This window comes from Dunckerocampus dactyliophorus, chromosome 8 (assembly GCF_027744805.1).
Source record: "Dunckerocampus dactyliophorus isolate RoL2022-P2 chromosome 8, RoL_Ddac_1.1, whole genome shotgun sequence".
Classification (NCBI taxonomy): Eukaryota; Metazoa; Chordata; class Actinopteri; order Syngnathiformes; family Syngnathidae; genus Dunckerocampus; species Dunckerocampus dactyliophorus.
The window spans coordinates 13,029,291-13,051,902 of record NC_072826.1 but is presented as its reverse complement, the minus strand read 5'-3'; the positions used below and the strand labels follow the sequence as shown (position 1 = coordinate 13,051,902).

At 41.9% G+C, this 22,612-nt stretch overlaps 1 protein-coding gene and 1 long non-coding RNA gene across 4 annotated transcripts in view; one reads left to right on the top strand and one right to left on the bottom strand.

The window, feature by feature from the left end:
* The window catches only part of arhgef10la (Rho guanine nucleotide exchange factor (GEF) 10-like a), a 155,259-nt gene that overhangs the window by 127,041 nt on the left and 5,606 nt on the right, over positions 1-22,612 (top strand). For all 3 annotated transcript variants that reach the window (XM_054785625.1, XM_054785624.1, XM_054785623.1), the window contains 4 exons: positions 104-261; positions 3,227-3,369; positions 8,854-9,025; positions 22,401-22,523. In XM_054785625.1, coding sequence (XP_054641600.1) covers positions 104-261; positions 3,227-3,369; positions 8,854-9,025; positions 22,401-22,523 — 596 coding nt within the window. The remainder of the gene's footprint in view (positions 1-103; positions 262-3,226; positions 3,370-8,853; positions 9,026-22,400; positions 22,524-22,612) is intronic.
* LOC129186900 (uncharacterized) overlaps positions 2,822-22,612 on the bottom strand; it is a 38,252-nt gene continuing 18,461 nt past the window's right edge. The window contains exons 4-5 of the long non-coding RNA XR_008572316.1: positions 14,505-14,560; positions 2,822-3,381 (exon numbers count right to left, since the gene is read on the bottom strand). This is a non-coding gene — a long non-coding RNA (uncharacterized LOC129186900). The remainder of the gene's footprint in view (positions 3,382-14,504; positions 14,561-22,612) is intronic.

Here is a 22,612-nt window from a genome sequence, read left to right as displayed (position 1 = left end):
TAATTAATGTCATAATTGTTCAATCCAGCTGCATGACAACATCACATGCTGTCGTTTTGTGTTACGCAATTTCACCAAGCCTACTCCTGATATTCTTCTGCAGAATTTTGGTCTACGGCAGCGTGGACACTGCGGCTCAGTGCCTCCTGACCCTTAGTAATCCTGAGGGTTGCCCCGTCCTGTGCCTGAAACACTCGCCTTGCTTCCTCTTCGCTGGCCTCCGCAATGGAACCATGATGGTTTATGGGAGAAAAGACGGTGGTAAGGTTCTTCCACATATCTGCTGCCATTCTAAATCAAAATGCATTCTTTTACATAGCATATGTCACATTTTTAAACAAATACACATAATTACACATACTTAGATGTGCAAAGTACATTACAGAACATATTAAGTAATTGGGAGGAACATGATAAGTGCATACATAAAAATACAAATTAAAGCACGTTATTAAGTAATTGGGAGGAACATGATAAGTGCATACACAAAAATAAAAATCAAAGCACGTTATTAAGTAATTGGGAGGAACATGATAAGTGCATACACAAAAATAAAGAATAAAGTCAATTTAAATATTAAAATTGCACAAAATAATACCACAACATTTCACTTTTGTATGTGCATACAATTGATACCAAGGTAGAAGATGCGTATCAAAATGCTTTGCTTCAACTGTAAACGAAACATTTCTATGAAATCTTTGACTACCTTTTCGCAACGCACCCAGAATGTGTCCACAATCCGCTTTTGCATCTCTGCTCTAAGTGTTTTGTCTGGAGAGGGATGACGTATAATTACTAGTCCATAATAAAAATAGCATAATAATAACAGTACATCATGAAATTGATTTATTTACCATACATAAATGTTTAGCTTTTTCAGTTGACCAATTGAATCTTAATGTACAATACACACCAATACAACACCGCGAGAACAGATTACCATTTTGAAATGTTTGGTAATGTGGTCATTCCCTTTGACGTCATGTGACTTGTAGCCATAATATTAGAGTGAAATAGATTTTTTTTTTTTTTTTTTTTACCTGGGCTCCATGGAGACATGCATTGACTCAATAGGAACCACAGTGCATTGTGATGCTATATTTTGAGTGAATGATGATTGATTCAGTGTTGTTATTCTTAGCCTCTTTCACACTCACTTTTTGGAGTTGAGACAATGAGCGCACATTTTCTCTCCAGCTTGCAGGCTCGTGTAAGTACGGCATCTATTATGTTCACATTACCTGCCACATGTGATGTGGTATTCAGTAAATCAAATTCAGAGTAAATGCGGACCACCTTTGTAGCCTACTTGTCACTGATTGTGGTTCTTCCAGCGGCTGTATGAAAACTACTGCATGCACAAGAGAACATGTCAGCTTCAGTGAGGTGTTACTCCTTCCCAGCAGTGCTTTGCTTTCCCCCCCATAACCACCCAGCTCTCCTTTGTAGCTGGATGCACTATCATGTCAAACAGGCCTGTGCCCCCTTCAGGCAAAAAAAGGATGATTAATTACATGGAGCTGCAGCATCCTCACATGAATATTAGCATTTTTGGTATACACAGGAAGGACAGTAGACAGGCTTGAGAGGCTCTGGGACATCTGTTGAAGACTCACAGCCGCCCTTGACTGCGCGGGACCGTCTGAAAATATGTCAGCAGCTGCAGCCAAATATTGACTTGCCACGTGAGAGTTTGAATGCACACAGCACGCCATCGCCGTGTCAGTCGATCGAGCTCTTCCTTCCTCAACCCTCAGCAGATCACACGCGTTATCGCTGTGAAAATATTTTACGGAAGATGACATTTGGTGACCATCGACTGCCTGCGCTAAGGGGGTGAGAAGGGAACGAGAGGGCACTTACATGAGTGAGTTTTTAAAAAAATGACCTTTATATCACACCAAGCAATTAACCCACGGAAGTCAAAAGGCATTGTAACACAATGGAAGGCAGAAATAAACAACTCAAAATGTTAATTAAATGGCCGGGTGTAGCCTACTCTCTAATTTCACTTCATTGATGCGCAGCAAAGGAAATGTTATGTAATTGAATTTATCATGCGCCTCCATGGCAGCCGCAAAGTGGGCCTTGTGATTAATCCTCATAGGAGAAAAGGTCTGCTTACTTTTAACTCCAGCCAAGTGGAACAGGAGAGAAGTGGCGATGAAGATGTTGGAATGTGGATCAAGTGGAAAGGTAGCAAAGATCTGCACAAACGTGTGACCTTCCATGTTGTTAGCATCTTTTAGTATGAAGGACTATGACGAGAAATTAGGAGGAAAAAAGTCAGTTCCAAAATAAATATTCTAATATTAATATGCTATATGTCCATCCATCTTCTTCCGCTTATCCGAGGTCAGGTTGCCGGGGGGAGTAACCTAAGCAGGGAAGCTTAGACTTTGTCCAGCTCCTCCTGGTGGATCCTGAGGCGTTCCCAGGCCAACACGTCCAGGATCTTCCCCGGACGGTCTGATGTACCCTTAACACCTCCCTAGGGAGGCGTTCAGGAGGCATCCTGACCAGATGCTCGAGCCACCTCATCTGGCTCCGCTCAATGCGGAGGAGCAGCAGTTGTACTCCGAGTTTCTCCCAGAGTACAGAGCTTCTCACCTTACCTCTAAGGGAGAGCCTCGCCACCCTAAGGAGAAAACTCATTTCGGGTGCTTGTACCTGCGATCTTGTCCTTTCCATCACTGCCCAAAGCTCATGACCATAAGTGAGGATAGGACCACTTCGAGTTCGACATTTCCTAATAATTATTATGGATTCTGGTTTTGCAAGAGCACATCTCCACAAAATGTGCAGCAAAAGTCTCACTTCTTTTTTGACAATTTTAATACAGATGATTAAATATACCGGAATGAAAAAGCTGCACACTAGTCTAAATTCCACAGCACCGTCTGATATGAAAGTGACAATAAATGTAAGTTACACAAAGCTTTTAGTTGCAGCAGAGAGATGTGTGCATGCCAACGTTTGACCGTGACTGAGGATGACAAGTTTGAAAGGGAGGGAACTGGATGGTGTGTTGAACTGGAAACAAACGAGGTTATCAGACGTGTAGCTGCCATCATGACACATTTTGTCTTGAAGTGTCGGGCTTTTTATTTTGTGTCCTTTTTGTGATTTGTTTGCTCATATAAATAAGCACGAAGTCCAATCTTAACATAGTGATATACTGGTAATAATAACACTATTCATGGTGTTGCACTTATTTTGACAGATGATCTTTGGGACCTGGACTCCTGCAGAAGTGTGAAGTTGGGTTCAGAGCCGGTGCGGACGCTGTTGGTACTGGACGACTTGGTGTGGGCGAGCTGTGGGAACTCAGTCACGGTGGTTGACGTTGCCAGTCTCAGCACTCAGGTAATTGGATCACTGCAGGGCACATCATGTCACACTTGATCTTGTTACTGCAAATATCCTCATTCTTTGGCTGAGCTATTTTTTGCCACAGTCTGTGCTGCTGTGAATCACTTTGGAGCCAAACAAATACAATTACCATACTCACATTTTTATGGGAAAAATAATCAATGCTAACATTAGAATTTGCATATCTGCTGTATGACAATTTTTTTGTCCTGATACAACATGAACCAAAAAAAAAAAAAAAAACGCAAGACAACCCGAGATACAACTCTTGTTGATGGTAAAATTTCAAAACAACAAAACGTGTTGCAAATCTTGTGTGACGTGATGTCAGACGTTTTTCAGCAGCTCAAACATTTTTCAAACTTGCTAAGCTAACTTCATTTGTATTTAAAACCTAAATTTTGAAAATATATAATCCTATGTTGAGAGAGTAAAGTCTGGGATGAACAGCAAACATCACAAAATATATCCACAATATACTGTATATACACTAGGTCCCCAACTTACGAACATCCGACTTGCGAACATTCGGAGATACGAACGCAAGCTGACTGGTCTATATTTTCATGTATTTTGCCTTGTAGTAACTCAATATTTATATTACTACATGCTTGACCAGTGACACTGCTAATGGGAACAACAGGTAGAGGAAGAAGGTGGGGAGAAAGAGTAAAGGAGAAATGCAAAGCTAAGTTGTACTTGTATGATGCAACCCGGACAGAGTGTGTGATTAAAGTTTATGAAGAGTTAATAGGCCTGCTTAATTCTACACCACCCACAGAACACTACCTCTTTTAGAAGAGTCTAACAACGACGACCATTTGTCCTTTTTTCAATAACTCCTCCTCCTCCACCACAACGACGTATGCTCGACCACTCCTCTTCAAAGGTAAATAACATTTATCATTACGTATTATTATATCACTTTTATTATTGTTTTTTTCATTAATTATCCACGTTTAATATTACTACTACATCCAAACTCATATTTACATACATACACATATACTGTATTTGTATACACATACATGTAGTACCTATATCACTGGTAGTATTACCTTTTGTTGGACTTACGAACAAATCGACTTGCGAACGGTCGTCTGGAACCAATTGTGTTTGTAAGTTGGGGACCTAGTGTATATATATTTTTTTCCAGGGAGTAACCTATTGTCTTCTCTGAAAACCCACTGATCTAGACCTGGGGCCTCATCTATAAAACTTTGCGGAGAAATCTGACAAAAAGTCTGCGTACGCCAGTAACCCAAAATGTGTGTACGGACAAAAATATTCAGACCCAAAAAAAGGTGGCCTACGCACACTCTTTACTGGCTTCCATTGCATGTTTATTTCTAACAAATGATTTCACCTCGCCACTGAAAATGTGCGTTACCTTTTTGCAATGTCTCCAAAAAGTGCCTACGCCAACCAGAATATTTTCAGTTATGTTTTTATAGGCACCATATACTTTGCGTGGGTACTGGAAAGTGGGACGCACAAACGGGGTGCATTGGGACTCTTTACAATGGAAACGCACACCAAAGTGAACTGAACTGTGCTGCATGATAAAAAGCTAGATAAAGGAAATCTCAAATATTTGTGTAGCAATGTCTAAAGAATGATCAATTCGGAGACTGGTGCGATGCGTCAGTTAGGGGCCTCTCCTTCAGTTCCTCCAGAGACGAGGATTTAATGAACCGAGTGCCCGTGGCTGTCTGGACCGCTCTTAATCTTCCACAGAGCTTTAAGGGTCAGGACTGGTTACCTCTTTGCTAACCTCGTCTACACCTCACCAAAGTGGCCTTGCGAGGGCTGATTTCACATGCACTGCAGTGCGTATCGAAGCAGAACTCTCCACTTGTGGCCAAAAATGTCCCTTGGCAAGTGGCTGTGTGTATTAGACTTATTTATTCCACCACATTTGGACGCGCGCGAGGATATACATTTGCCCGAATGCTGCCGCTCATCTCGTTTGACGCCGCTTATCCCCTAAGACTTTGACGGGATCTTCAGTGCTGTGTGCTCAGCTTTGTGCTGTTGGAATACGTGCACACTGCCCCGAGTGGCTGTACAATAAAGTGTATTGCTGACAAAGCTGCGCGGTGAGTGAGGATTGTGAGGCATGAATAAATCATCAGCCATAAGATGCAGATACCCTGTCATAAGCTCCAAGAGCCTCAGGATGAATTTGGTAGTTATGTGGATTATATGTCCTCCGCTTGTAATGTAGTCACGTGCGAGGTGATAGCACAGTTTAGGTGGCTGAAATCTAAAAGCTTGAGTTGAATGTGTATTCAGTTAAACCATTTCCATGACACGCTCCTGTGACAGCTTTGAATGCACCTCACCTGCAGTCGCAGTTTGGTGTGAGCTACACAGACACAGATGGCCGTAGAGATCTTTGGAAACGCTAACAAAGCAGAACGTCTGTGGATGTTCCGACCTTGATCAATACTGACTGGCAGACCTTGTTCCTTCCTCTTCCCATTACTTCTCCACTTGGCCTCTCACTTGACTCTGAGCCTAGCGGAGGATAGCCTGTCACCTGGTGTGACCGAGGACTAATGAGCTGTTCAGACACGTCGTAGCGTCTGTGGCTGGAGTGCTAAGGCGAGCCGTTGATGTCGAGGAGTGTGACGCATCACTGCCGTCAACCTTCGCTGACCACCTCATGGGTGCAGACTGGAGCCGGCATCTTGGTGTAGTTACTTCATTTTGCACACGCTCTACATCTATTCATACCTGTCTCGCCAGTGATGGCATTCCTGTGGAGTGACCCTGCTGTCCATCACCATCACAGTTATTAAGTAGTGCATAAATAATGGATATGGAAATAATCTGCTCCCTGTGGCCATCATAAACCATTTTATTAACTGTACAGGCAATGTTTGCAATTTGTACGTATGCACTCCTGATCAAGATTTTAACACTGATTGAAAAATTGCAAGAATTTACATTTTGCACTGTTGAACTTAAGGAGGTTGTAAGTAAAGCTTCAAAATGCAAAAAGAAGAAATGGGAGTGCAAACTGCAAAATAGAATTTTCAAAAAAGGACTCAGTAATGAGGAGTTGTTGTTGATCACCTCAAAAACTGGTTTGAGCATGCTTGACGCCAGTGCTTTCAGGAGACCAGTGGGAATGCTGCTCCAGGTGGTGAAAATGGCTTCACAGAGGACATCAACTGTCTGGAACTGATGTCCATTTTTGTAAACTTCCCTTGCCATCCGTCCCCAAATGTTCTCAACAGGATGTAGATCACAGGAACACGCAGGATGGTCTAAAAGAGTGACATTATTCCTCTGGCAGAAGTACTTTGTCAGGCGGGCGTGAACTGCAGTGTTGTCCTGCTGAAAAACCCACTCATTACCACACAGACAAGGGCCTTCAGTCATGAGGGATGCCCCCTGCAACATCTCCACATAGCCAGCTGCCATTTGACACCCCTGCACAACCTGAAGCTCCATTGTTCCACGGAAGGAAAAAGCACCCTAGATCACGAAGGCTCCACTGTGCCGTGTGGCTCTCAGGTGGGATCGCCTTGTCAAGCCAGTAACAATAGAAGCAGTCCGGACTGTCAAGATTTCATTAGAATACAACTTTATTCCACTTTCAATGTCCCATGTTTGGTGCTCTTGTGCAAATTCCAAACGGGCAATTTTGTGGCGTTGAAAGAGACGAAGCTTTTGAAGATGTTTTTTGTTCTTAAAACCCTTCTCTTGCAGATGTCGTCTGATGGTTATTGGACGGCACTGGATGGCACCAGTAACAAGAGCTCAGGGCCGTTGAATATTCTTTGGTCTGCTTAACTTTTTTGTTCTGTAACCCTCAGGATCTTTTAAGATGTTTGAAACGACTGTCTTACTGCTTCCAACCTCAGCAGCAATGGCACGCTGAGGTTGCTTATGCAGCTCAACAATCCCAACGCATTCAGATAGAGAATGCTTTTTTTGCCATTAAACGATTATGACAATGTGAATACCTGACACCAAAATGATCAGTTTAATGGTTGTTTGCAGTAAATCGCTTACTCAATTTGTTTTCTCACTTCCATTTCTTCCTTTTGCATTTTGAAGCGCCACTTAGCGCAAAGTGTAAATTCTTGCAATTTTTCATCTGGTCTTAAAATTTGGATTAGGAGTGTATAAAGGTGGCATGGCCTCGTGTCCCAATATGTCCCAATATGTCCCAATATGCCTCTGACTTGTCAAAGAAACTCTTCATGTGGCAATCTTTCCTTTGCTAACTTGCCAGATCATCTGCAGTGTTGTATCTTAGAGGTATGGAATGCGTCATTATCGTGTGCATCTCGGTTTCTGATGCCGACTCTTGAGCCGCCGCCCACTGCCGAGGAGCCAATTAGAAGAGAAAACACATCAAAGGCCGCCTTTCAAACAAAGAAGGACCCGCCGGCAAGGGCGCACAAACAGGTGCTAATCCCTGTCGACCAGGGTGGGGGTGGGGGTGTTTATTCTCATCTTTGCTCACTCTCTTTTACCCTTAATTGCGGCGCCTTCATGCGACCAGTGCTGACAGCGATACGAGCGCCGAGATGATGCGCAAAGCGGGTCTTGTCATGCCTCGGACCGCAAGGGCTGCTTGTGTTGCCTCGATAAGGCTAATTGCGTTTGTTTTCGAGCTGCTCATTAAACCCGAGTGCTTGCAACTCTGTGCTTCCATTTTGTGCCTGAAGAAATCGAAGGCGGGGGAGTGATGCGAAACACGTCACATGTGACATCAGCTCTGTAAACCGCTGAACGAGGAGACGAACTAGGGTTGCGTCCATCGATCGTGTTGGCATCACATGTTCTTAGATGTTTGCCCATTTCCTTTATTGCACAGTAATTGGTTCAATCCAGGTTTCATAACTGTCAGCACTGTGGTCATATTTGTGCTAGTTAGATTAATAGACATTATTACTTTACCATTGTTACATCATTATTTTAGCTACATAATATTTATGTTAGCATCTGCTGGTAAAAAAAATTGTGCTTATATTGTGCTGTCGCTTTTCTATGTTTCTTTAAGTTCCATTTCCTGTTCTATGGCTATTATCATATGTTTGCTTTTCATACCGCTTTTGTGGTGACATCACAAAACTGTCTTGTATTGTCCGCAAGTAATTTTTTGTAGTTAAGCGGTCAATGAGTGATATGTGTTATGAGGGGTTAAGTTTACAGAAGAGACAAATTAAGTTAAGTAAAAAATTAAGTTACCAATATTATCATGTTTGCAGAACTGCACTGCATCATACCGAGTTTCTAATACTTTGGTTCATGAGAAGGTCCAACAGTTGTTATAATATGAACATATTGTTAAGTTGTCTCTCTAAAAGATTCAGAAAGTGAGCCTTGTCTTTGTAAAGACAGAATCTTTGACAGATGCAGTATTTGTATCGGAACTCATTAATGTTGTGTACCTAATGTTGTGTCCCGCGTGTCTTTCTTTATCAGTTGTATATTTGTGTAATATTTGTGTTGCAGACATTTGAGGTCCACCCTGACCCGATGGTGAGCGTCACACACGTGGCGTGTGCCGGCGGAGGCGTGTGGATGGCGTTCTCTGAGGGCTCCTCCATTCGTCTCTTTCACACGGAGACATTGGAGTTACTGCAGGAAATAAACATCTCGACGCGCTCCACGATGCTCAACATGGGTAAACTGACGCACACACGTGCACACACACACACATAGCACCTCTCGTGTTCTTCAGTGGGTTCTGCTGGCTCTTCGGATGTGTATTAAGGAGAATCAGGTAGAACGCTGATGACACAATGGTATTCTCATCCCGTTCAAGTTGCCCCCGCTGTTCCTGCACTTGGGGTACTGACATGAATAAGTTAGCATCTGAGACATGGTAGAGCCACGGGGTGAAAGCTGGGGATTAATATGAATGAAAGAGTCACCTGGGAGACATGCAATGGCAGCCTTAAAGAATGGCATCCTTAGGGCTTGAATGGATCACCTGAGCAGGAGCATACTCACGCCTCTCCTGCGCTGCATCGCTCTTATTTTTCCAAACACGCACCTCCTTTGAGTTAATGTGATGCTCTCTCTGTTTGTCCTACTTTCTGGCTGGCTCGTTTCATCTCCTCCACTCTGCTGTAAATCCGCTCAGCACCCCACCCTCACTTCCCGCTGCAGTCCGTTTAAGATGCCACACATAACCTGCCGTGTGCCTCCTCTCGTCGTCACCATGAAATATTTATCGCAAAGTTTCCCTCTATTGTGGGAAGAAGTAATGTAAAAAAAAAGCACATTTAACTAAGTTAGCTAATGATAACTACATGTAGACTATGCGGATGAGATCATCTGAGGAGGAAAATGGCACAAATATTGCGTGACCTCTAACCTGTACGATTCGACTGAAAAAGAAACATGAAACCTACGCAACGGCATAGACATATTAGGGATGTGCCCATCGATTAGTATCGGCAAATCTTAGTAAAAAAACAAACACATGATCAGCATATGGCGATAAGTCTTTCAATGCCGATCACAAAAACCGATCGCCGTGCGGCGGCAACATGACATGACAACAGTCCATGTCATGACAACACAAACACGTGCGTCTGTGCTGTGTCACGCAGGGTTGTCAACACCCATATTGGGCCGACAAGGGACACGCTTAGTCCCGTATTGCCGTGAGAATCAACACTAGGCTGTAAAACCTCAATGGTTTCGGTTTGACACAGGCTGCACTAGTCAATGCCAGCGTGTTTGATCACTCCCTTGTCAAACCTTTCGGTGTTCCATGTTTCAGAATTTTCGTTTCACGTTTCAGTGTTCAGAATTTTTGTCACGTTCATGGGGGTACGTACTAACTTTTTCAAGCGTCGCTGAACAATTTTGCTCTCTTGCTGTCATTATACTAATTATGTGTTGTCCTCAAAACACTATTTGTGTGTGGTTGTTTAATTAACATAAACACATAGCGTGTCCAGCCTTATGCTGGTGATGCTATCTCCTCGTTCGCCAGCTGATTTTGAAGCTAAAGCTCACAAAGGGTCAAATAATAATTGTTTCAACTCTTTGTAGATTTTCATAACTGTTGAATTCAGACTTTATGCCTTTTATATAATGACAAATGAGCACACACTGTATGAGTGGAGGTCTGCTTGGTAAATAAGGTAGTGTACAATTTAAATGTTGCCAGTCATAAATGAAACACAAATAGTTGACAGCTCTAATAGGGATGAAAGTTGAAGACCCCTGCAACCTGGACACCGAATTTATTCTGTTTTAAGTTAAGCAGGACAGATTTCTATTTAATTCATTCAATCCCAGCCAATTTTCGAAAGACAACCGCTTCAGTACCGGCCATTTTAGTCGATTTTGAGTGATCTTTCAGGGCACACAGAATATTGTATTCTATGGCCAAATACACATGGAACCTACCAAGAGAAAGATTAGACTCCCATCTTTCATCAGAAAAAAAGGCTCGTTTCTACCTTTTTTCGTCAGAAATAATTACCTATTTGCCAGGGGCCCTTGGAATTGTCTAACGGCGACCCTGGCCAATAGCACTCATAAATAAATAGAAAAATGTACAGTGAATCCATGTGATCCGTATCGGTATTGGCCAATCTCACTCATGGACGATCAGTATCGGACTCAGCAGCATAAGACCCTGATTGGAGCATCCCTAATACACGTATATAGTACACGTTAAACGTGTACCAAGAAACTACCGTAGAACACACAACAATGCAAATTAAAGGATGAGCATGAATTGTGCGATTATAACAGGGAATTGGATATACAGTATGTCACAAAAGTGAGTACACCCCTCACATTTATGCAAATATTTGATTATATCTTTTCATGGGACACCACTAAAGAAATGACACTGTGGTACAATTTAAAGAAGTCAGTGTACGGCTTTGATAACTGTAAATTTATACACACAACTGTTAATGTCTAAACCATTGGCAACAAAAGTGAGTACACCCTTATGTTAAACTACTCATTCGGCCCAATTAGCCATTTTTTCCCCCTGGGGTCATGTGACTCGTGAGTATTACAAGGTCTTAGTTGTAAATGAGGAGCAGGTGTGTTAAATTTGCTCTCTCACGCGCTCTCATACCGTTCACTGGAAGTTCCGCATGGCACTTCATGGCAAAGAACTTTCTGAGAATGTCAAAAAAAAAAATAAAAAATTCTAGACTATAAAAAGATTGCCAAAACCCTGAAACTGAGCTGCCGCATGAGCGCTGCAATTCATTCAATAATATGAATTACATACAGAAGTGAATTTCACCAAGCAGATGCTAACCTATAAAACACCCATTATTCACTACACATCTCATTAAGGTGAGTCTGTCACCTTCCTGTTTCATTGTGTGTTGGTGTCCCCAGTGAGTAGTTTTATTCAATTTGGTTTTATGATATTAAAGTGGTTTACTTCTTTTTACATTTGTATGATAGTTAAGTGACTTAAAACATTGCCTCTTGAGTTAAAAAAAAATGGCTTTATGATGGCCACAGTTCCAGCCTTAAGTAGATTAATTCACTTTGCATTATTTCCAACTGAATCGTTTTGAAATGAGAACAACTTGGAAGTCAACCAGCATCACAAAACATCCATCCATCCATCCATTTTCCATACCGCTTCTCTACCCCTGCGGGTTCGGGGTGTAGAATAGGCCCGCTGTACTCCCAGCATGTCGTAAGAGGCAACTAAGTGTGACGGTCTGTTTGACGTGGACTGCGACCCGTGTCGGTGGAGAAAGGGATCCTGGTGATTGAGTGGATGGTGAGACTGCGGTACTCCTGAAGCAACACATCACTTTGGCCCTGGATTCATCTAGTCGGGTGGTTATAAAGGCCTGGATATAATCATCGGCTGGTGGTGTTTAGCCCTAAAATACAATTAAAGTAACTTCGTAATCTACTTAACTGTGAATTAACCATCTTTATCTAGATTTGTATTTTAGAAGGCAGCTGCTTAATCAGGTCAATCTGGGTGTAATTTATTACGTTCAGAGTATAGTACTGTCGTATCCCAGTCGCCAGTATAAGATGTTTTTCCTTATATATATGACGTCCCCTTGTTGGGCTCGGTGGTGGGTGGGGAGCAATGGTACTGAATCCTAAATCATTCAATATGGCATCTAAAACAAAACAAATGAAGAGAAGTAGATCAAGTGACTCTAACGATGACCAAAAATCTTTCCCAAGATTCCTGGTCATTCAGAGTAGCGATCCGAACCAGCCACTCAAATTGTCGCCTTTTGCGATTAGCAAAGGCATTGAGGGGCCGGCCGGATCTGTTAGGACAATATCCCGCCTAAGATTTGGGGGTATACTGGTGGAAGTGGACAGGTCGGCACAAGCACATCATTTATCGAAGATAAAGACATTTGTAAATATACTGGTAAAGGTGTCTGCACACAAAACTTTGAACTCCTGCAAGGGAGTTATCCGTTGCCCTGAACTCATGGACTGCGATAACGCTGAAATTTTAGATGAGCTTTCTGACCAAGCTGTTACCGACGTTTTTAGAGTAACAACTAATCAGAGCGGCGTGAGGAAACCAACGAACACGCTGTTCTTGACATTTGGAAAACCGGATCTCCCAGCATTTATCAAAGTTGGGTATTTGAGAGTGAAAGTAGATCCATACATTCCAAATGTATTCAAACTTCAAATGTCAAAGGTTTGGACATTTCAAAACATATTGTAAGAGACCGGAGTACTGTGTGAAATGTGGCGAGGAAGGACATGTGGCTTCCGACTGCAGAGGCCAACCTAAATGCGTAAACTGCGGTGAATCACATTCGGCTGACGCGAGAAATTGTGCATAGTGGGTAGAGGAAAGGCCGCACGGTGGTCTAGTGGTTAGCACGTTGGCCAACACAGTAACAGCTTGGAGATCGGGAAGACCTGGGTTCGATTCTCCCCTGGGCATTTCTGTGTGGAGTTTGCATGTTCTCCCCGTGTGCGTGTGGGTTTTCTCCGGGTACTCCGGCTTCCTCCCACATTCCCAAAAACATGCAGGTGAGGTTAATTGGCGACTCTAAATTGCCCATAGGTATGAATGTGAGTGTGAATGGTTGTTTGTCTATATGTGCCCTGTGATTGGCTGGCGACCAGTCCAGGGTGTACCCCGCCTGTCGCCCGAAGTCAGCTGGGATAGGCTCCAGCATGCCCCCGCGACCCTAATGAGGAAGAAGCGGTATAGAAAATGGATGGATGGATGGGTAGAGGAAAGAAAAATTCAAGAAATAAAGACCTTAACCATGTTTCTTACCCCGAAGCTCGCAAGCGCTTTCAGACACAACACAATTGAGGCACCACCTATGCAGATAGGGCAGGGTTGGCCCCTGCAGTGGGACCCCAGAAAGTGACAGGTGGACCCCGTTCTGATGGAATTGCACAGACGGAGCTTACCTGGGTAACGGGTAGTACCCCGGTCCCGATCAAGAAAAGCTCTTCTACAATTACTGCAAAGGCCATTCCCCAAATTACAAACAGGGATCACCAAAAAAAAATGACAGACGAAAACAAATGAAAATCGTAGAAGTCGAAGCCTGTCACGAGATCCTCCTGCCAGAAGTGCTTCTGGTAGTGGTGCATCTCACAATGGCCAACAAACGAAAAAGCAAACAGATAAAGTAAAAAGTGTCCAGCCACAGCTTAATGTGCCACAAAGTTTAACTACTAAAAATAAGTATGAAGTTCTATCAATTGAGGGGGGAAGATGATATGGACGTGACTCCCCCCACCACTCAGACGTCCAAAATACAAGCTGTTAAAAAGAAAGACAATACTTAAATGGGTAATGATAAAGAAATAGCCGTCATTCAATGGAATTGCCGTGGTCTGAAACCAAATGATGAGGAAATAAAGCGTCTTTTGTATGATTACAACCCTTCTGTTACACTAGGTCCCCAACTTACGAACACAATTGGTTCCAGACGACCGTTCTTATGTCGAATTGTTCTTAAGTAGGGGAAAAGGTAATACTACCAGTGATATAGGTACTACATGTATGTGTATACATATATAGTATATGTGTATGTATGTACTGTAAATATGAGTTTGGATGCAGTAGTAATATTAAACAAGGATAATTAATGAAAAAAACAATAATAAACGTGATATAATAATACGTAATGATAAATGTTATTTACCTTTGAAGAGGAGTGGTCGAGCATATGTTGTTGTGGAGGAGTTGGAGGAGGAGTTACTGAAAAAAAGGACAAATGGTCGTCGTCGTTAGACTCTTCTAAAAGAGGTAGTGTTCTGTGGGTGGTGTAGAAATAAGCTGGCCTATTAACTCTTCATAAACTTTAATCACACGTTCTGTCCGGGTTGTACAATTTAGCTTTCCATTTAGCTTTATCTCCCCAGTCTAACTCTTCCTCTGTTGGTCTCATTAGCTCTAACGCTGCCTCTGTTAGTCCCATTAGCAGTGTCACAGTGCCCTCTACTGGTCAAGCATGTACAGTAGCAGTATAAATACTGATTGAGCGACTACAAGGCAAAATAAAATAAAATATAGACCAGTCGGCTTGTGTTTGTATCCGCGAATGTTTGCTAGTCGGATGGTCGTAAGTTGGGGACCTAGTGTATTTGTTTACAGGAAACATTCCTGAGGTTGTCTGACAATATATCATTTCAGAATTATAACATTTTTAACACCTTCAGTAATTCTGTGGTAGATGGTAGACCTATCGGAGGCTCATCTCTTTTAATAAAAAAGGGAACTCCACATGAAATTGTGGATATTCAAAGCAATCTCCAAGCTATCACAGCTAAGGTAGCAGTGCACCTTTACTATATGTTCAGTGTACTGTATATTCCACCCAGATTTCAACTTTCTCAAGCAGAAATGGATAGTCTGGTTGACCAGCTTTCAGAACCCTTTTTATTAGTTGGCGATTTTAATGCCCACAATCCCCTCTGGGGTGGTCAAAATGTAAACAGATTTGGTAATGTTGTTGAACGGACGATTAAACATTTTGATTTATGCCTTTTGAACGATAATTCTCCACCTCCACCCGGCCTCTGGCTCAATGACGGCTATTGATTTATCTATTTGCTCTCCTACAATTTTTATGGATTTTCAGTGGAGTGTCCATAGTGATCAATGTGGCAGTGATCACTTTCCTATTTTTGTGAAACTCGTAAAGTGTTTACCAGGAGAAAGAATTCCAAATTGGCAACTCCACAGAGCCAACTGGAATGCTTTTTCAGAACAATGTTCGCTTAATATAAATCATGAGAAACTCAGGGATACAGAAGATCCACTTAACTTTCTTTCTCATTCATTACTTAACATAGCTACTAGCACAGTGCCAAAATCAAGTTCTTCCCCTCGTAGACACAATCCTTGGTTTAACACTGAATGCAAGGAAGCTGTTAAAAGCCGTAAAAAAGCACTGAGGACATTTAAAAAACACCCGAATAATGATCATTTACAAAAATATAAGCAGATACGCGCTAAAGCTCGCAACATCATTAAAAAAGCAAAAAGACAGTCTTGGCAGAATTATGTTTCTAAATTGAATATTCATACGTCGTCTATTCACAAAGTATGGGAAATGATTAGAAAAATAAGTGGAAAGTACACAAGTAATTCTGTTTCCTATTTAACAAAAGCAGATGGAAATAAATGTACGGAAAGGCCCGACATTGTGAATTTGCTAGCACAGAAATTTGAACATAACTCACCAACTGACCACTATTCTCCAACATTTAGAATTTATGAGGATGAAACTGAAAGTCAGGATCTTAATTTTCTATCAATGAGGAAGATTACAACCTCCCATTTAGTATTGCCGAATTGAGAGATTCAATCAAGAAATCTCACGATACGGCAACTGGTCCAGATGATATTCATTATCAGTTTTGAAAGCATTTGCCTGATGTGTCTTTTTCAGTTGTACTGGATAGTTTTAATAGAATTTGGAGAACGGGTGTTTTTCCCGTTTCTTGGCGGGAGCCTATCATTATTCCAATTCCAAAGCCTGGAAAAGATGCATCAAAACCAACAAATTATCGGCCTATTTCTTTGACCAGCTGCCTCTGCAAGACAATGGAGAGAATGATCAATACTTGGTTGGCTTGGTTTTTAGAAAGGAAAAGATTGATAACTAAATATCAGAGTGGCTTTCGACAAAATCGAAGTACTGTTGATCAGCTTATTCGACTAGAGACTTTTATTCGTAATGGCACTATTCGAGGTTATCATGTGGTATCTGTCTTCTTTGATCTTGAGAAGGCATATGATACCACCTGGAAGTATGGTATTCTGAGAGATCTCCATAATGTTGGGTTAAGAGGCAGACTGCCGATTTTCATTAAAAACTTTCATTAAAAACTAAAAAAGTTCGCCTTGGATCGAGCCTCTCAGAATTATACAATCAAGAAATGGGAGTTCCTCAGGGTAGCATACTTTCTGTTACTTTGTTTTTGTTAAAGATCAACAACATTGTGGCTGTTGTCACTCCTCGGTTCGACAGATCATTGTTTGTGGACGACTTTTGTATTTCTTTCTCTTCCGAGAATATGCAATATGAAACAACTTTACAGAACTGCCCAAATAGAATTGAAAAGTGGGCTGATGAAAATGGTTTTCGTTTCTCAAGAACAAAGACGGTATGCATTCACTTCTGCAATAAAAGGTCTTTACACCCTGACCCGGAAGTTAAAATAAATGGTTCTGTCATCCCGGTTACCCAACAAACAAAATATCTTGGCCTGGTATTTGATAACAATCTAACCTTTAAGGCTCATATTGATCACGTGAGGCAAAAATGCCATAAAGCTTTAAACCTTTTAAAGGTAGTATCTAAAATGGATTGGGGTGCAGATCGCACCGTCCTACTACGTCACTATAGGTCAGATCAAAACTTGATTATGGCTGTGCAGTTTATAGCTCTGCTCGAAAGTCCTACCTTGTGAAGTTAAAACCATTACAAAATCAAGGACTTAGAATTTGCCTTAAAGCCTTTCGTACTTCTCCTATGGAAAGCTTGTATGTGGAGGCAAATGAGCCTCCTCTGCATTTAAGATATGAAAAACTATCTCTTAACTATGCAATCAAATTAAAGAATAACCCATTAAATCCAACGTATGAAAATAATTTCAGACCACAAAACGTGGGTTTTTATAACCTTAAACCATCTTCCATCAAACATCAAACCGTTTGGCTTTCGTGTTCGAGAAGTTCTTGGTACCACTGATATTTCTCCATTCTTAGTACACAATATTTCTCCTTGGGTGATCAGCGAACCTTAACAACATTCAAAAAGGGCTTTACAAGTGATCTGGTCTACCTCGATAGAATCGGAGAAATAAGACACAAATATAGGAACTACCATACCACTATCTATACAGATGGATCAAAATATCACAATAAAGTAGGATCAGCCTGTATTAGTGGCACAATAAAAGAACAGGTTAGATTACCAGACAGTGCTTCCATATACACTGCCGAGTTGTTGGCTTTGAAAATGGCTTTGGGTATAATACAAAACACCGACGGAAAACATTTTGTTATTTTCACAGACTCTCTGTGTAGTCTAGTGGCTTTTCAATGTAGAGATCTTAAACATCCCTATATTGTACAGTTACTAGAATACTAGGTGTATTGTCTAAACTGGTAGCTTTCGTTTGGATACCGAGCCACATAGATATTAAAGGAAATGAAAAAGCCGATATGTTAGCAAAAGAGGCCCTTAATATGGCTGTAACACAAATGAAGATACCCTATACAGATCTAAAACCAAAGATTAATGACTACATAAAAATAAAGTGGCAAGCGTCATGGGATTTAAATCCCGGTAACAAACTCTACCAACATCAGCCTATAACCGAACCACATACTACAATCCCGTTAGCTAAGCGACGGGAAGACATTGTGCTAACTAGAATTCGAATTGGTCATTCACGCTTATCACACTCCTATTTACTTGCAGTAGAAAACCCTCCCCGTTGTACAGTATATCATGTAATTGTACACTCTCAGTTAAACATATGCTTCTTGAATGCATTGAGTTTGCTCACATCCGTGTCAATTTTTATAATGTTCCTGATCTGAAAACCTTGTTCAGCGAAGTTTCGCGATCATGCATCATAGAGTTTCTTAAAGAAATCAATCTTTTTATTAGGTTTTAGATAATGGAAACAGTCCCTTTGGCAGGCCATTTTATTCATTATCTAGTCTTATGGAGGAGACTTTAAGTCGTCGGCCCCGTGTAAAGAAGAGCCACACCATTTGCACGTTAAAAAACCTGCTTCTCTGTTCGAAAAGAGTAAGGAATTTTTCCCGGAAAAGTAAATCAAATTTTTTATCTTACAAGCCTTACTTCCTAATTAAATTGATAGATTACACTTCTGAGAAACAAGCCTTGTCATTAATAACTTCACATATTAAGGTCCAGACACTTACATGACACTTTGTGTTGATAGTGTCGTTAAACTTTAATCAATCAATCAATCAATCAATCAATATACCGCTTCTCCTCTTTAGGGTCGCGGGGGCATGCTGGAGCCGATCCCAGCTGACTTCGGGCGACAGGCGGGGCACACCCTGGACTGGTCGCCAGCCAATCGCAGGGCACATATAGACAACCAACCATTCACACTCACATTCATACCTATGGACAGTTTAGAGTCACAAAACAGATTGTTTTAAAAATGTAAAGCCTCCACTGTAATACTTGTCTCCTTTGCTTTAATGGCACCGTTCATATTTGAGGGTCTGTCAGCATGGAACGTCGTGACTTGGCAAATACCACCTTCTGTTTTGAAGCTTCAACTTTTATCCTTTTATTTCTGGGGTGGGGGTATAAGCAGTGTAGATCCCGGTAGCCGTGCGGCATGAGGAAAAAGGGCGACCCGGGGGTCGTTTTCCCACCCAGCACCGGCGCTTCTCCTTGAAATATTCATCAAATACAATTGGGGAGGGGGGTGTTTGCAGCCTGGAGGCTTGGCCCCCGGAGGGGAGTCACAGCAAAAAAAGTCTTGCTGGGCTCATGTATTTGGGGTCCATACAAGGCAGGCTGATCTTTGCCTTAGTTTGGATTTGTGGAGCTCACAAGAGAAAAGAGAATGGTATTGACTTGCTGCCAGCTCAGACACTGCTCGGTGTTATGGGAGAGAAGCTGGATTGGCGAGTGTATATTGACTTTAAATGTTTTTCTGCATTAATACAAATAGTCCTGTGAAGTTTGTAACTGTAGATTAGTTCATCAGAACTGGAGTGTTGTGTTGTAAAGTACCTCCACTGCTAAAGTTTTTTTGCAACAACTGCGCAATCAGTGCGTGATCAAAAATGCACAGGAGTAATAGGTTGCCATTGACCAAAGATCCTCTATTTAACAGGAGCGCTCTGCTGGCTGGCCTACACTTTTTGTTTATATCAATCAGGATTTATCAACCTGGATTTTAAAAGATGGTAGCTGCTCTTCTGGGCGTGTTCCAATTTAATTTTGGTGAGCACATCCATGTTGTCAAATATTTGCCTGACTGTAAATCTCAAAACAAAGTACAAGAACACTTAGGTAGCTTTTGTGACGTATAACGGGACATCACTCAAATATTCTAAACCATAATGGCATTTGCTGGGTTGAATACGTCGGTGATTTTGCTACACAGTAATCCCCCGTTTATCGCAGTTCATTGGTTCCAGACCCGACCCGACCGAATCTCCGTTGGACATCTCTGTGTGGAGTTTGCATGTTCTCCCCCTACGTGGGTTTTCTCCGGGTACTCCGGTTTCCTCCCACATTCCAAAAACATGCATGTTAGCTTAATTGGCTACTCTAAATTGTCCATAGGTATGAATGTGAGTGGGAATGGTGCCCTGCGATTGGATGGCGACCAATCCAGGGTGTAGCCCGCCTCTTGCCTAAAGGCGGTTGGAATAGGCTCCAATTAAAACTGCAATAAAAGCCTGTTGTTCCGGCGACCAAGTCCGGTGCTTGTCTCACTGAACAATTACAGTACAGAACAATTACTGACATGCTGCATATTATAAGTTGAATGCATCTTCTTAATGGCCTATGCTTGTATTTTACTTTATTTAGCCATTGACAGAATAAGATTTTCATTGCATGGTATAACTGCTGTTTTACCATGCACATGACAATAAAACTCTCTTGAATCTTGAATCTTGAAAATGCTTAATTTAGGAAAAAAATACATACAATTTACAAGTATGCGTATTTTGTACTAATCATAGGCCGTATTCAACCAAGAAACAGCATGATTTATCAAGTAGTATACAGTGTGTTTGCTTAGATTTCATGAAAAGCTTCTAAAATATACCTTTAAAGACAGCTGCTGTTACACACAAAGAGGGAAAGAACAGAGCAGAGACAACACTTCCAATGCATTTTCTGTTTGTCATTTCTGCGTGCTGTTTACCGTCATTTTAACCGGTCCACGTCTTTGGTCTGTGTAGCATTTACATTTGAGCTCAACCACACCAGAGTTGACTTGCAAGCGAGATGGGTCTCGGCCTGCTTGTTTGGTGCACGCCAGGGTCTGGATGATTGCGCTCATACTTGATCAAGCGAACCGTACTAACAGATCAAACGCAACACAGAACCAAACCGAACATAACTGGTGTGAACGCACATTCATTCTTGCAAGGTCTGCAAACTCACATCAATGACAACATGAGCAAGACACAGAACACAACACTCAAAGGCATGCGTCTACTGTATGCAAACAAGCATTGTTGGTGTGTTGGTGTTATTCAATTACAGACATTATGGAAAAATCCTCTATAGATAACCAGGCCACAACGGGAGCCGACAGACAAAGTGCAGAGGAAATGCGAAAACAGAAAAACAAGACGGCAACAAAACCTTGCTTCTCGGCTCCTTTGGAAGCTGGAATCAAAGGGCACATGTTTACGAGAAGTCTGCACAATTATCTCGCGGCACGATTGCAGCACTGCAAAAACAAGTGGAGGAGTGCAACACCTCGCGTCAGAAAAGTGTGCATTGGCTTGCATCATCTGGAACGCTGTGAACTGTGACGAGAGACAGAGAGAGTTACCTCTTAATCCTCGACGATCCTCAAGGATTATCAGCACACTTCACAAAGTGCAAGAAACGGTCGGTCAAGTTGACAGTGAAATGCAATAACTAACAACCTGCGGCAGCTGGCAGCATTTATTTCTTTTGACAGTCGTCAGTCGTTCGATGAAATTCATATTCTATACGTTGCGCTAGCTGTTTTTTTTTTTTTTTGCTACGTGGCTAAAACTGACTAAAATGTGACATCATACTCATTACTTTTGCTGCCTGAATTGTGCTACTTGAATCCTGTACTTACAGCGTTTACAAAGAGTAAATACTAAACGGCAGACCTGCCAACATGTTTCATACACGGCACACGTTTTGAATTATTATTCTCGTTTGGGAATAATGATCCATGTGGTCTCTGCGTGTGATGTGACGCGCTCCTCAAACAATTCTCGAGCAGCAGCGACGCTGGATGTAAAGACTGTGATTGGTCGGCTTATTGTACATTATTTCCTGTGTGTTTAGGACTCGTTCAGAGGGTGGATGGCCCACCCCCACAAACACCTTCTCCTCCGATTTCAGATTTACTGACTGTCGTCACGCATCGATTAGTTCCAGCTGCAATGACACTTGGATTCTCTTTAATTACCACCGTTCGCTCACAATGGGACGATAACGAGCTAAATAGTCGACGAGAGTTGTGGTTGACGTCACGTCACGCGCTCAGCCCTATAAAAGCAGGGGTGTCCAAAGTCATTTGCGGCCTGTGGCTCGTTTTTTTGGCAGCAGCCATTATAGAAATAAAATAAACCAAAAAAAAAATAGAACGCCAAAAACAGGCATCATGTTATGAGAAAAAGCTGAAATGCCCACATTCCTTTAGCCTTTTAGATTTGTCAAGTTGGGGGTGGTGGGGAGAGGAGTTTAGCATAAATTGAGCATTTAGTTTTTCACAAAGGAATCATGAGCTGCACCACTGTAGTTGTGATGGCTTTTTTCCTCTCATTGTTTTTATCCAAGTGTCATTGTTTGTTTACATATCAGGCCAAGAGAGCATGCGAGTCACCAGTCTGCTCATCTGTCAAGGACTGCTGTGGGTCGGTACCGCCCAAGGCTTAATTATCACTCTGCCAGTTCCCAAATTGGAAGGAATCCCCAAGATTACAGGTATGGTTCTGAAATAAATATTAAATATCAGACACAAAGTTCAAGCACAAGTCCAAAGCTCAGTAAAGTCACGGTTGAGTATTTTCCTC